Raw genomic sequence first — 11373 nt, forward strand, 5'->3', positions numbered from 1 at the left:
AGTGCTATTCTGAATGGTTTATTAAGCTACACACAAAACACACCACTGAATAATTTAAAAGGTTATGATAACCTTTTTATGCTTTGTGTGCCTTTTGTCTGCAATCAAAATACCCAAATGGACTTGGACACCCCCATAAATGTTTTTTCCCCCACTCTCTGCTATGTACCAGTTCACCAAAAAGAGACAGTGTGTGTGTCTTGGTGGAGAGTATGCATGGGGATATGGCACCTTTACAAGGTGTGTGTAAGCTGCTCTCTTTTTCTCGCTGGATTTGTTCTTTTATTCGTCGCTGCTCCTCCTCCAGCTGCCTGGAACCCTCTTCTCTCAACCTTGCAATCTGCCAACATACACAGACACACACACGCTCAAAATTAAGCAGTAATCCATCACCATTTGGCACATCATGTACACAATTAACATGCATAATAATACCACCCACAAAACACAGTTCACCTACAGTTCAATTCAACCCATACAGAGAGTCAATTAATGCACTAAATGATAATTTTCACACAAAGTAAAGTAATGGTCTGAGTACACCCAAACACACACACAATCATTATAGAGCAGCACTTGTGTGCATAAGTTACTCTGCTCCACCTAGTGGAGACATCATATCTACTGCACAGACAGACCTGGCAACATTTGCTACCAATTTCTGAGGCATCTACCAAAGCTGCTCACAGTGTGCTTTACAAGTGCTGATAGTTTAACATCACATTTGATTAATGGTAATTATGGCAGGGCAGGTAGAGCACTAGCTCTGTTGTTGTCTGAATTTACAGCATTTATCAGACGCCCTTACCCAGAGTGACTTACAATTTGAACCTGGGTCTTCTGGTTCATAGGCGAGTGTGTTACTCACTAGGCTACTACCAGGGTGTGCATAATGTAAGATCATGGGTATAGTGTGGAAAGGGTGAGAGTCAGACACGTGTGTGAACTGGCACTCAGTATAACATTATATCCTGGCCCTTTATTTTGCCAAGGTTTCAAAAATAGCCAACATCTGTACATCTGTAAGTCTTTAATTTAGTTAAGCAAAAATGGCAACAATGTTATCAATGGCTCAATGAAACCACTTTTTTTTTTTAAGAAAATGAAAAATTCTGACTGATTGGCAGCAGGTTGTATAGTCTTTTATCCGGAACCCCTCAGACACAGCCCAGTTTCAACTCACTGGAGCAGGACGGACTCACCTCCTCCTCTAGTGTGCGAGTGACTTTTAATTCTTCTGCATTGTGGGCCTCAGCCTGGCGCTCACGAGCCTCCAAATCTAGGAGAGGTATACAGGTACATTTAAATATAGACAGGGCAGATCCCCTTGAACGAAAATGAGGACGGAAAAAAAAAAAAAAACTTTAACCCTTTCAGAACTACATGCATGTGTGATGGTAATATGAATTGTTAATCATTAGAATAAACAAAAACTACTAATATTGTAATAACCCATAAGACAAGTTTTATCATATTTTATCCAATTTGAAGAAAACATTGATAAAAATACTATGGGTTTTCTTTGTTCACCAAATAACATGGGAGTAAGGAATTTGGCAACTCGCACTCTCACAAAGCAGTATATGCTCAGAGTGCTGTATTCCTAAAGACTTACTTTAATAAAATATTAACTGGTTACTTGATAGTAAAGCCATTCAGTTGGTAGTGGTTTGAGGTAAATGTTATTTTGAGTATAGCTCGGCAAAATTGCATGTAAAAGCCATATCAAATATATACATTTTTAATTATATTGCATTAATGTGCTTACATCGAAAACGTAAATTGTTAATATATTTTAATGCATACAGTACATTTAGGATTAGTTTCCTGTTGATGGATTGAACCACAGACTAAAACTTCACTGACTTAAACTGAACAAAGAAAACTGACCTTAAGATTCAGAAAGATCAGTTACAGCAACTACATAAAACAAAATGAAATATATCCCCTCCTCTACTCTCAGGCCCCTGAACAGTTAAAACAGTTTGTATAGCATCTATGAAGGAGGAAACATTACCCCTTTTTCTGATGAGTAATTAAAACACAAAATATCTAAATCATTTATCTTTGGTGCCATTTGTTACCATCTATCTTTTTTATCATAACTTTTATATAATACTTAACAAAATACCTTTTCACATATTTTGAGACACAGACCCACCACAGTCAACATTAATATGTTTGCTCACACTCTGTCATCTGCTATATGTCTACAGGGCTCTAGAGTGTACATGCAACCTAATTTCTCAATTGTGGCACAAAAAAAAAAAAAGGTACGACCAGACATTCGGGTGGAAAAAATTCTCCATAAACTCCCTGTGGTTCAAGCAACAGGCGCACTAGGAGTAAGTCATATTCTAAACCAATCAGAGATCGTGAAGTGTGGGGTGCACCTCTGATTGGCCGTATTACAGTTATTACTATACGTTTGAAAGTGCGAGTGCTGCAGTCAGACAGAGGTGAGTATCCTGGACCAGTCAGATAGACAGAGTGGCAGTAGCCACGGATTAGAGCTTTAATCGGCCTTACTAGTTAGACCAGAGCCCGAAAAGTACAGCTTTTTAAAAGCCTAAACCAGACATTATTGTGGAGGTGGATGTCTGCCAACATAACTGTACCAAAATGCTTTGTGCATGTTATAAGCAGTGTGTTTTTTCACTGTCAAAGTTTTTTCCAGAAACCTCAGACTTTGGTTTTGCTGCCAGTGCAACCAGAACGTAATCAACAGAAACTAGCATCCATTTCACTTACTCAGCATCCATTTTCGCACTAACGCACAAAACTCTCATTTATCGCCCGAACTACAGTAAAATGCTAGAAATTAAATGCGGAAAAAGCATAAGGTATCTATAAAACACATTAGATGCTGCAATAAATGCATTGGGACAGTGTCCCCTTCTCCGCTGCCTTTCAGCAACAGGCAGAATCAAACGAGTATGATGGCTGAGATGATGATAAAATTCAAGTCCTTAAAAGACTTTAATTTTGATTTTCTTTTTATTTCATTTATCTTGTTTAAATTTCAGCTCAGTGAAGCGGAGTTACCTTTCTTGTAGAATTTTGCTTCAAATAAAGGACTTTATTTTAATTACCTGTAAAACTGCATTGTTAAACACGGTGCAATCAACAATTTGGTGCACTTTTTGTGTTTAGGTGCATCAGTGCAACCAGTGCAACATGCGAATATAGGCCAGAAGTGAAATGACGTTAAAATGAACACCATAGCCACACCCACCAAGTTTAATCTTCTTTCGCTTGTCGTCAAGCCGTTGTGTCCTCTCCTCAGCTTGCTTCTTGGCCGCACGCACCTTGTCATATGCCGCCTTTTAGACAGATAAAAAATAAAAATACAATGCAACTCAGCACAGGTCAATGTTCAACCAAGGTTCCTAAAGGGTGTATGAAGATCACAAACTCACTCTGGCTGCAGCGTCCGTCAAAACCTCCAAGGCCTGAGACAACTGGTGGAAAAGTTCCGCTAGATAGAATCAAAACCCAAAACAGTAAGGCAGAAATCAGCAACAGTCTACAAAAAAAAACAGACATATTTCCTTAAAGATGAACATTAAGTGTCCAAATCTCACACAGAAAAAAGGCTCTACACCAGAAACTGATGTGATGCTGTACAAACAAAATAAAAAAAATACTAAATTTATGGGCCACAAACTGGAGGTGTTAAATGAGTAACAGGCAAGCAAAGGCTCACATAACACAAAGACACAAAGTAGACTAAGAATTATGAATGTGTCCCTGGAAACATCCTTCATTAGTGGTGATTCCTGCAAACGAAAGTGGTCTGGTGACTTTTCCCAAGTAAACATAAGGTTTTGAACACACCCCTAGCCCCTAAGAGGCCACTGCAATACGCACCCCCCCCCCCCCCAAAAAAAAGACCCATAATGATTTGCTTATGAGAAGATATATATATATTGGCTTGTTTTGATTTTATTATTTTTTTCTGCTCCCACACTAACAAGCCCCAGCAATCTCCAATTTCTCCCCCAGAGAGCGAGCCAGATTACCAGCGCCGGCCCCACGTTGAGTCCAGTCTCGGGTTACAGGTACCTACATGTGCCTAATGAGGCCTAGATGCAGTGGGGAATCAGACAGAATGTTCTGGAATCCCGGACTGCTCAGGCAGCCCGAAGTGTTGGTGCGTGGGACGTCTGCACGCAAGGGGGTGCCTTGTGTAACCTGACCTGGCTGTAACCTCTGCAACCAAACCCATTTTCCCCTCCATCCTTCTCGTGTGAGGAAGTGAGGGTCTGGATGCGTGTGAGAGTGTGCGTATGCATGTGTGCACATGTGGGTATGCATATTCTAGTCAAGTTTCATTTCTTGGAAAACCTCCATTTTTTTCCATTATTCTCCCCACCACTTCTTTTAAAACTTAATCAGGAATTGTCCATTGAATCCAGAGACCACAGAATGCCACACAGTCTACCCTGTCCAAGGTTTTAAACAAAAAAATGTTTTTCTGGTTTCCGACACTCATTTGTACTGCAGAATGAGTACAGAATTCTTCACGGGGGACAAGCTGGTCTGAGAGCCGTGGGGAGTGCACATTTGTTCCCACTACACTATCTGTCTGTCTGTCTGTCTGTCTGTCTGGACCGCTGACCAGCTTTGCCAGCGGCTGCTGTGGTAAAAACAGGCTGGCAGAGAGTCGCAGTGGGCTTTGCATGCTATATTCACACAGCGCAGCTGGGACCTGAGTATGAAATCGGCGTAATGTGGTGGTTCATTTAAGAATGCCCTGGTCAGAACCACTAAATTATGAAAGAGTTGTTGGATGTTTAATCAATTTAATTGTTAGATAAATATACAATGAATTAACTACATTTTGTTGAATTACAAAATTCAGCAACAGCCAAAGCAACGGCTTTCTTTGGTTATACTTCTTTGGTGCAGTGGTTGCCTAGCGGTTAAGGAAGCGGCCCCATAATCCCCAGGGTGATGGGTTAAATGCAGAGGACAAATTTCACTGTGTGCACCATGTGCTGTGCTGCTGTGTATCACATGTGACAATCACTTCCACTTTATAGAAGTGGTTCCCAAACCTTTTCTCCATACCAACACTATTCATATAAAACTTCATATACACACAGACAACCAATCAAAAGTTTGGACACACCTACTCATTTATGGGTCTTGCATTTTTTTTTACATCATAGAAAAATACAGAAGATACAGGACCATGAAATAAACAAAAAACAAGGCAATCTCCAAAGCAGGTAGCTCTTGCTGTGATGCAGCATTTCACACTCTTGGCTTCTCTTGACTACATTAAGTTGGATGGTTGCCAGCAGTATTTATCGTTCCCTGACAGTCTTAACACTCACTCATGTTAATGAGCATCTCATGAAATGGATTTTGATGATGACAATAGTGAACAAAGCAGCCATGAAGGTAAAAAGAGGCGACTGAAAACATTCTAAATACTAAATATGTTTCTTGCAACAGTTTCTTCAAAATGGCCTCTTAGAAACAAGTAGAGATCTTTGTGTGAGACTGGGGAGTTAAAGCGCTGCATACAGATGTGGAGGGGGGTTAAAACAGTGTCTGGGCCAATCTCGGTATCTCCGTGCTGATGACAACATTTCAGATAACACTCCATGTGGATGCAACCCGTTTTAGAGAAAAGCGTTCTGATGTAGATGGGGCTCCATAACTGCTACAGATAAGATTAGATGATAAGATGATCCTTTATTAGTCCCACAAGTGAGAGATTTACAGATTAGGTGTATATAGACAAACTGACAATTCTGCCTAGTGGTGGGATATTTACTATAGCTCACCTGCTTTAGGGTTGTCTGGGTTCTTGTCTGGATGGCATGTCAACGCTTTCTGTCTGTATGCCTTCTTAATCTGGAGAATAAAGTGGAAAAAATTAATTTAGAGACAAAGAAAGAAAACAAAATGTAGAAAAATCATTGCAACATGATTATGACATATACATATATATAAACATAAACCATAAACCACTAGAAGTGGCTGTATCACAATAAACCAGCTATTTGTACGAAATGTCCCACAATTCCCTGCACTGCATTCTCCTGTCTCGGCATGGCATGCACATCTTTTATCGGGTTATCAGGGTAGTCAGGGGCCTGTTGTTTTTGCCTTTATTCCAACCCACTGTACGCTTCTTGCCAAACAAAAGTCCTGATGATATTTCAAGCCTTCTATTGTTTCGCCAGGAAGCAGACAACATAAGAATGTATTTTAAAAGTCCCCAGAAAACATTACATTAAATGCTAAATAAGCAGTGAAACAACAGGGTAGAGATGGTCTGCCACAAACTGACAGCATCATTTGGGCTGATATGTGTTTCTGATGAAATGTCTGCCCAGTATAAGTGACATGATGGCAAAATGGCCTTCTGAAGTCTGAGCACATGTATTTGATTTATACACAATAACTTTACACACTGTGTGTGAGTGTGAAATTTTAATCACATCTTCAAACTATAAACTCGCGGCTATTTTTTCTAGTATTGTTCTTAAATGTCTCTGGCTGGCAAGCGTACAGGCAATATGTTTCTCGTTAGACTGCGTCTACTGCTCCATAGTGGAGACAAGCCCCACTGAGAGCCCCTATCGGAGTTAAAGAAAGCAAAGCTGGCACGGGATCCCTCACACTGTCGCTGGAGATGCCAAAAGACACCCACCCCAACCCTAATCATTCAGCCTTCCATCTCACACACATAAATCAGCTTCCATTTTCCATATGTGAGGAATTCATGCTTCCGACCAACTTCATATTCCTTCACAAACGTTACATCCAATAATGTTCTCCATTTAAGCACCTTTGTGAAGTCCCACAAAGCTACAATGCTTACTGATGTGTCATCATGGTAACTGCTATGAGTGTGTGTGTGTGTGTGTGTGTGTGTGTGTGTGAATCCACCTGCACACCAGGCATCATGTGAATGTGCAGTGAATCAGAGACCAATATTAACCTCACTTTTTTCCACTTGTGTGAAAACCTCCAGAAATTAGCCCAACACTGATGTGTTTGCTTGCTAATGAAGATGTTGAGGCAGGCTAGATATCCCTGTGCAAGTCAGGTACTGACGTCTGCCTTGATGTGTGTGTGTGTGTGTGTGTGTGTGTGTGTGTGTGTGTGCTTATTGGCCTCAGACACACACATCAAGGCAGACGTCAGTACCTGACTTGCACAGAGTGAAACAGTAATAAAATCAATACACATTTTGTCATTTTACATTCGCAGATTTTACTTGTATAACTAACTTCTGCCTGGAATTCCGTTTTCAGAAAAAAATATTAAAATTGCTGGTATTATTAATGTAATATTTGCTTCCTAGAAGTGGAGAAAACACCAATCACAATTTTCAGATTTTCTCAGGGATATAAGAGACTTATAGGTTGTTTTATAAACAAAATGGGAGGAGCCGGTGGGGATGACTGACAGCTCTCAAATACCCCACTTCAATCTGGAAAATGTATAAACACCACAAAAAGATCCTCTCTCATCCCTTCGTCTACCGTCTACTTCATCTGCTTGTAAATAGATATTGTTTTCTAACCATGAAAATGCATGAAAGAATAAATTGTTTGCTGACACACGTGCCTGTGCAGAGGCACTTACAGGCAAGCTGGCAGCCACTGCAGCCCCACGTGGACCTGGTTGAGCTGCGAGGGTTTCTGAAGGTAAACATCATTAGAACTTGCTGTCAGCACTACAGCCTGGAGCTGGAGAGAGTCCTGCAGAGAGTCACTTACACCCCTACTGTTCTAGGATTAACGAGACCACCTTGGGCAGCCTCCTATAACAATGTCACTGTAAAACGGACGCCAAATGTCGACAGAATCCATCCAATACTGCACTGGGCAGGAAATATTTGCTGCCAATCAACTCCTTCTCGGCGCATCCCACTGTGAACCACACAAAGAGCAAGATAGCTTTCAGACAGCCATGATCCATTACATAACGAAATGTGTGGCGCCATCTCCTTCAATCATGTCTGACAATAAGATCAGTGGAAGAAACAACACCACATACGTTTGCATTGGCAGACACATCACATGGACACCAAGCAGAAAACCCACTGCTGGAAACCCACTTGTGCCAGGGATCCACTGTAGGAATAAAGAGAGACTGAGATCTACACTAAGCTAAAAGGATGAGACTGTGTTCATCAGTGATCCCCAAATCTACACTTTTGTCTATAATGTCTATCCAATAATATAGAAATAGGATGATAAGATAATGGTCCGCGGCTGTCTGGTTCAGTGTGATTATTATGTATTATGCAATCATTACATCCAGCCTGCTGGCGGTGCTGGTGCTGGGTGAATGGTGTGCTGGCGAGCCACCAGCATTCAGCGAGGATACTGGCTGAGTCCATCGCCAGCATCTTTAAGTCATTAGCAGTGGCACTGCCTCCTATTAGCACTGTGGCCTCATCACAGACTGGGCCACATGGGTGGTCAATTGGCTGAGTGTTACACACTGAAATGCTACTGCGTTGGAGATTATTACTGCCGTGTGTGTGTGTGTGTGTGTGTGTGTGTGTAAGTGTATGATTGAGTCTGTGGTCAAGGAACAAGGATTTGTGGTCTGACACGCAAGGTAACATTAGAGATGTACAGGGAAAAAAAAGAAATAATCACAGGGCTAACACGGCATTTTTCCCCATAAAAAAAGAGACTGACAGAAACTAGTATAGTAACTTAAACACATCAGTGAACCCCACTAGTCATCTGAAGATTCCAAGATTTCCCAGCCTCCACCCTCTCCCTTCTACCAACCTGGTGCCCCAGTTTCCCCAGATAAGCAAAGCACACGCACAAACTGATCTACTGGGAAAATGTATTCAGATTCCTTATCAGGTAAAAATGCTGAACTTCTCAATTAAAATAGGCAATTTGAGCTGAGAGTTTCAGAAGTTTACGCGTTTCTCTACAGATACACTCATCACAAAAGGCACTGAGCCACAATCATCCAGATGACTTCACCACATTCATTAGTCCGAATAAAAAGCCAGACCCTACTGGAAAACAGCACTGACAAGAAGCCGGCAAGTTTATGCATGGGTGCCTAACAGAGGCATGGAATGGCAAAAGGTCAGACATTATGATTTATTAGGATTATGATTTAAATTTGAATCTTGCATCTGAATTGTCTCCTTGAGTGTGTCCACTTACCAGAAAATCAGAGACAGGAACATTCGTATGGGAACAGTGACGGAACTCTCAATCAAACTCTCCATAACTGCTGCAGGCTCAGGTACAGAAACTGTTTAATTCCACTGGCGTTAATGGTGGCATGGTTATGCAAATTTCCATAAACCATAAATCATTCAATAGAATAATCCCCACTAAATAGAATCCTGCATATAAGCCTCTCACTTCCAGCTTTCCAACAACCACTTCCTTTTTACCAATGTCTCTAAACCAAAGCCGGATGGCTCTCGAACCCACAATATCAGTGAGGATCATTCACAATCTGAAACATATCAGGAAACGGCTCAGCTCCATAATTATTTTTATACCAGCGGTGATCCTGGTTAGATTAACATATTCTAGGAAAAGCTTTTCCGGCAAATGACAAATTAACAGCAGTCACTGTTCATTTCCTTCCACAGATGGCAAAAGTGGTGAAAGCAATGAAAAAAAGCATGATAGATTTCTTGGCCCTTGCATAACCTGGACAACAAGCCACTCTGGTTGAAGTCGTACGTCGTTCAGGACATGCACACGAGCTTTCACTTCCGACCATCAGCAGACCTCAGAGCACTGGCTAATCCAACTTGCTCCACCAGGCCAAGCCACAACCACTGGCTTCCACAATGCTCTCTTCAGGGGTCGGAAGTCAGCACTCAGAAACCCAATTAACAAATTATGTTCTTCTTTAGGTTTGGCTGCAGCACTAATTTCATTCCATTGCACATATCCAGTGTAGGAAAGATAAAGAACAACAAAGAGCCCTGTCAAACTAAAAATCATTTGCTGCTATTTTAGATGTCAGGAAACTGGGAATTATGGGTCATGCCAATTTTAAACTTAGTTTGTGTCTAGGAAGTCAGGAAAGGAGAGAAGTCTGCAAACAAACATTCTCTTTTAAATACTGCAGAAAACTTGCTGTGTAAACTGAAGAGGATGTGTAAATTTTTCATTCATCAAATCATTTCCAAAATTAAAAAATGATTTATTCATTACAAAAACTAATAAGGACCAAGTATTTTGTACTGACAGACGGGCAAGTATTACCAAGCACGCGTGATACAAGGACGCCCTCTGCCGGTCATCACGAGATACTTCAAAAACAATACACCAAAATCTTACCAAAAACTACTATGATAAACATTCCTTATGAATGCATTACATCATTGCACGTTTACACTACACGCTAAATATTATATTACATAGCAATCCTGTACTATAGCAGAATTAGCGAGGCAATGTACCCCCACTTTTGAATCACTTTTGGAGTAATTAGCATGTTACTGGACTTCTGTGATTCTGTACTTTCTGAAGGTTTGCCCGTCTCGAGTCCCCATTCTCTGGGTTGGCAAATATTCTTTGCTGTTTAATCGTGTGCTTGTGTTTAACTTTTTTTGTGCCAGTTCTACAATACATACGACCAAGAGGAATACTGGTAGTCTTACTTCACCACGTGATTGATCGGTGGTACGCATTCTCCTCTGGCAGAAGACAATAAACTGTTTTTACGCATTTTATGCATTAAGCGCTTGGCAGTTAGCATCTTAGCTAGAAGCGTCCTGTTAAAAGCCTTTGGTAAATGTTCTATCATTCGCACCTCTTTTGTTGACGCGGTCCCATCAACTCCGAGTAATGCATACAGATCCAGCTGTAAAAGCTCTTTTGTAGCAGCCATGTCTCCCGCTCTTTTTTAGACCCAAATGGTCTCAACTGTTCACTGTAAGAAACGTGTGCTTCTCAAACGCTTTGAACTTTCACCTCAAACTGTCATTTCCGGTGAAGTGCAAGCTGGGAAATGCTGTTTATAATTTACCACGTTTCTTTACTTGCGCCAAACCTTTTTGCGTAAATGTATGAATATAGGTGAGCATTTATACTTCTTTGAAATGGTAGAATCAAGACAAAACTATTCTAATTCTAAGATCTTCAAATTTACGTCAGATAATAAATGGTTTGTAAATATAATTGTGTAATATACCTATATAAATATATTACGCAGTTAGCCCCATCCCCCTCCACCACCACCCCACATCATGCCAGGTCATGCCCTGCAACACAGTTCGGGCATATTAGCATAACGAAGCGTTTCTAATGTTGACTTTGATGGTTCTTTGTCTGAACAGGAAGCTGTTTATCGAAACAAATGGTTTAAAGAATGTTGGATTTGCACAAAAATGAGAGAAAA

General features: G+C 40.8%; 1 protein-coding gene across 3 annotated transcripts in view; it reads right to left on the reverse strand.

The window, feature by feature from the left end:
• dnajc17 (DnaJ (Hsp40) homolog, subfamily C, member 17) overlaps window positions 1-10940 on the reverse strand; it is a 65773-nt gene extending 54833 nt beyond the window's left edge. For all 3 annotated transcript variants that reach the window (XR_003751054.1, XM_028994069.1, XM_028993948.1), the window contains exons 1-6: window positions 10786-10940; window positions 5799-5868; window positions 3420-3478; window positions 3236-3323; window positions 1203-1279; window positions 232-340 (exon numbers count right to left, since the gene is read on the reverse strand). Coding sequence is in view for 2 of the 3 variants with exons in the window: in XM_028994069.1 (XP_028849902.1) it covers window positions 232-340; window positions 1203-1279; window positions 3236-3323; window positions 3420-3478; window positions 5799-5868; window positions 10786-10863 (481 nt within the window). In the remaining variant the exon portion in view is untranslated. The remainder of the gene's footprint in view (window positions 1-231; window positions 341-1202; window positions 1280-3235; window positions 3324-3419; window positions 3479-5798; window positions 5869-10785) is intronic.
• Between the last annotated feature and the right edge of the window lie 433 nt (window positions 10941-11373).

This window comes from Denticeps clupeoides, chromosome 1 (genome assembly GCF_900700375.1).
Source record: "Denticeps clupeoides chromosome 1, fDenClu1.1, whole genome shotgun sequence".
Taxonomy (NCBI): domain Eukaryota; kingdom Metazoa; phylum Chordata; class Actinopteri; order Clupeiformes; family Denticipitidae; genus Denticeps; species Denticeps clupeoides.